This window comes from Tupaia chinensis, unplaced genomic scaffold, assembly GCF_000334495.1.
Source record: "Tupaia chinensis unplaced genomic scaffold, TupChi_1.0 Scaffold000050_1, whole genome shotgun sequence".
Classification (NCBI taxonomy): domain Eukaryota; kingdom Metazoa; phylum Chordata; class Mammalia; order Scandentia; family Tupaiidae; genus Tupaia; species Tupaia belangeri.
Window position 1 is genome coordinate 2,661,243 of NW_006159508.1, and position 4,143 is coordinate 2,665,385.

Consider the following 4,143-nt stretch of genomic DNA (forward strand, 5'->3'; position numbering starts at 1 on the left):
GGGTTGGCCCCCGGCTCCCGGCCCGGGCTCCCCTGTCCCGGGCCCGCGCCTGGGCTGCGCCGCGCTCCGCAACGTGTCCGGCGCGCAGTACGTGGGCTCGGGCTACACCAAGGCCGTGTACCGAGTCCGCCTGCCCGGCGGCGCCGCCGTGGCGCTCAAGGCTGTAGACTTCAGCGGCCACGATCTGGGCAGCTGCGTGCGCGAGTTCGGGGCACGGAGGGGCTGCTATCGGCTGGCGGCCCACAAACTGCTCAAGGAGATGGTGCTGCTGGAGAGGCTTCGGCACCCCAACGTGCTGCAGGTAGGAAGGTGGGGGTGCCTGACCCCAGTCATTCTGGTTGGAAGAGAGCCCGTTGGTTCCACTAAAAAATGGAGTTCCAATGACTGAGCCTGATTAAACTGGGTGAAGAAGCCTAACCCTGGCGCTTCCCACTGCACAGCCCTGCCTCGCTCTCTCCTGGGCGGGTGTCCCTTTGTGAGGGACTACTGGGCTTCTCAGCTTCCACATGTTCCTTAAAGACAGAGACCAGGACAGAGGCTCCTAAAACTCCGGGACTGAGACAGTCCATTAGGACTTAGGACCCTGATCCTGGCTGGAGAGAGGGTGTTGAACCCCAGAGACTCCTCAAGCCAAAATGACCCCAAGCCATTGAATAGGATTCAGAGCAGGAGAAGTCAGCCCTGAGTCGGGATCCCAACTGCAGTAATAGGGTAGCCCTTCTGATGGAGTCTGTACCCCACTTCTCTTAACTTCCAGGGCTTGTATGGCTTTGAAGATGGGGTAGGACAGCAACGAGGTTGGGAAGGGTTGGAAAGAGACAAGTGTCAGGCTTAATTCCCAGAGTCCCCCCGCTGCCCTACCCAGAAGCCACTGGAAGGGGGATTGAGGAGTAGGCCAGAAAATGTAGTCCTTCCCAGAAATGACCATGGGGTTTTCAGGCTTTAAAGTGGGCCCTTAGACCACTGGGAAACCTCAGGGTCTTGGTGCAATAGATAGACCAGGGGCCTGCAGGTCCCAAATGTCACTCTATCTGAGTGTAGTACTAGCAGCTGGAAGGTAGAGAAAGCCAGATGCTCAGGTTCCTACGGAATGGGACTCTGCTTCTCCTTTCACTGGGGGACAGAGAGGAGAGATAAACCCCCTTTCCCCCAGCTAGACTCGAACAGGCCTCTCACAGCCTCTGCATCGCCCCACTTCCTGTCTTCCAAGTCCCTGCCCTTGAGTCTGCCCTAAGACCAGGCGACCACTGCTTTGCACATGTCTGAGCAGACTGAGAGGGGAATCCCTGACAGCTCTGGCCCTGTGAACATGGTTTGTGCAGACTCCCATGGGTAAATCTTGCCCACACCTTCCACTTTCTGCCTCAAATGAACCTCTCTGCATCCAGCAGAACCAACAGGCTGGAAAACCAGAAGTCTCTCCCTCCTTTCCCTAGGAGCTAGAGGGGACCCAGGCCTGGCAGAATGGGTGGGCATTGCAGAACAGGAAGGAAAGGCCAGAAAGCTCTAGATACTCTAGCTGGCTCCAGTCTCCTCGAGGGCACCCGCTCCCTGTCAGACACTTGTCACAGGGTCCTGGGCTCTGAACTGGTCCCAGGAAGGCGTCAGCCAAGCCAGCGGTTATGTGTGGGTACTCCTGGCTGCACCGCAGACACTGCGTCCAGAGCTTCGGGTGGGGAGCGGCTGGTTACGTGGCCATTCGAACTGGGAGGATCTCGTTCTCGCCTCCCAGGGGCTCTTGGGAACTTTTTTGAAACCCTGGAGTGTCAGCTAGATTCTGAGAGGGTAGGGAGGTCTTGAGTGACCTAGTAGGGCACTAAGTGTTTAGAAATTGACTCTAAATCCCTTTCCTTTAGGACAGGTTTGATGTTGGATGTGCTTTCCATTCTGTTAAAGAACTCCCTCCCTCACCCCACCCAGACTTCCTGACTCACATCCAGCTAACCTGCTCTCACATACATGTCAGAGTGGCCCTCCTCTGCAATGGCAGACCCCCAGCCCAATTCTGAAGATGCCAAAGAAAACATTACACCTGAGTATTCCCTTCCCGTTCCCTCACCTAACGGAGACCGAGACCGGTGGTCTGCCCTGGGTTGGCTGTGTGGCGCTAGTTGGCAGAGACTCGAGTCAGCTGCCCCAGGGTGTAAGGGTTCCTTAAGTAGAGAGGAGGGACCCAGGTCCTTTCCACCCAGCGAAAGTGAAAAGTGCAGGTCCCTTAGTATGAGTTTAGAGCCTGGTTTGGAAGTGGGTATCCCATTTAGCCCTGGACTGCAGACCAGGGTCCCTGTGGCTTCTTCAGCCATGTTACCTCCACCGCCATGGGATTTCCCTGCCTGTGTGCAGGAAACTAGAAGCAATGTTGGTTTAGTACTTTGTAGCCATTTAAGTTTTCAAAACTGTTATTGCTGAACTGGGAGGAGCCAGAGAGCCCTTCTGGAGTACCCGGATACCCAGGTCACCCTTGGGCCCCTCTCCCTTTCTGGACAGCACAAGGTTGGGGCTGTGGGTTCTAATAGAAAATGCCCAGGTTCCTCTGTGCACCTCCCCCTGCTTGCTCTGCCTCACCAGAGACTGCTTAGGCCAGGTCCCAGGTCTTTCTGTCTATCTTCCCCAACCCCTCCCTGCCCTGTCCCCAACACACACACACACACACACACACACACACACACACACACACGATAGATGCCTCTATAGCCCAGGATCAGAGGGCACAAGGGTCTTCCCTCCCCCCAGCTCCCACTATCCTGGGGGCCTCAGGCCTTAGATGGGGCCCCAGACCTATTGGCCCCAGAGTCTGGCCATGCTAGAGTATATTTATTCTCCCAAACGAACAAAAGATGCGACTGAAATGCTCAGCCTCACGCTTCCTGGGGGGGGGGGGATTAATGGTGTGTTTTTATTTTTTCCTGAGGGGTGTTGATTAATACCTCGTTAACAACGCATTTAACGACCTCCGGGTGTTTAATAACCTTCAGAAGTTTCCCACAAAGACTCAGACTCTGGGCAAGAAAATGAGAACCAGGCCCCAGGGCTGCTCCCCCTACCTCCCCCCATCCCACTGGGGTCTGGGGCCTCCCTGGGCTGATGAGGGGGAAGTGTGGAGGAAGAGGGAAGAAGGTGTCTGGGACTGGCCCTTGTCCCCCAAGTAGCCCAGGTGATTCAGTGGCAGACATGGAATTATGTCTTCCCTCATGGGGGGGGCAGCTTTCTCCAGGGAGGGGGACTGAAGGGGCACTCACTGGAGGGAAGCGGGCACACAGGGCCTGGAGTGAGCTGGGTGGGCTGTGAGTGATGGCATGAGGGGCGATGGTGTCCAGGGACACCTAACCCCTGGGCTCAGCGTCCCCATCTGCACACCGCCACCATGCAGCTCCCTCTAGTTGTCCTAACGTGGCCTGGACAACTCTGCCTTTGTGCTCCTACCCCATGGGTGCTGGCTGTTGCGAGCACCATCTGAAGCCCTCGCTGCTGGGGCGTGTGCTGGGAGAGGCTGGACAAGCACGGCTCTCTCTGGCTGCTGGTTTAGGTGTTAGTGACAAAGCCAGGCTGTGCTTCAGAAGTCCCTGTCCAGCTGGCCTATATGGAGCTCCTCCCCCGGATAATATGGCGTGGGCACTTCCTGTACTGTGCCCCCATAGAACTGATCTTCCCTGGGTATCCTCCTTCACCACCACCCCCGTTGACATGTCACCCACCCACATATACAAAGGACACCCCTCAGATGCTTCACTCTTCGCAGTGCTTGTTACCCACCCCCAGGGACCTTGCTTTTCCTCGCACAAGGCCTGAGCGGAGAAATAATGAAGCTGCCATGATGAGGAGTGGACAAAGATCGCAGCAGGGGAGGAGATGTAATAATGCTTGCCGGCTTGTGTATTGGCAGCATTCTTGAAAAGAACCAAGTAGAGGAATCAGTGACAGGAATTCAAATCCCAGCTCCTGTGTGTATTAGCTGTGTGGCCCTACACAAGCAATTTGACCTCTCTGAGTTGGTTTGCTCACCTGAAATTAGAGATGATAATAGTACCCCCTGTGCTGGTGGGTTATAAGAATTGCATTATTTAGCATGGTGCCTGGCTCACGGTGAGCACATGGTGGCCAGACCTGCCTATTTACCTGCACTGCAAGAAGTGAGGGCTGATG

At 55.9% G+C, this 4,143-nt stretch overlaps 1 protein-coding gene across 1 annotated transcript in view; it reads left to right on the forward strand.

Moving 5' to 3' along the window:
- Positions 1 to 4: 4 nt before the first annotated feature.
- The window catches only part of PKDCC (protein kinase domain containing, cytoplasmic), a gene marked incomplete at its 5' end in the record, with an annotated part of 9,619 nt that continues 5,480 nt past the window's right edge, over positions 5 to 4,143 (forward strand). The window contains one exon of the mRNA XM_006141304.2: positions 5 to 301. Coding sequence (XP_006141366.2) covers positions 5 to 301 — 297 coding nt within the window. The remainder of the gene's footprint in view (positions 302 to 4,143) is intronic.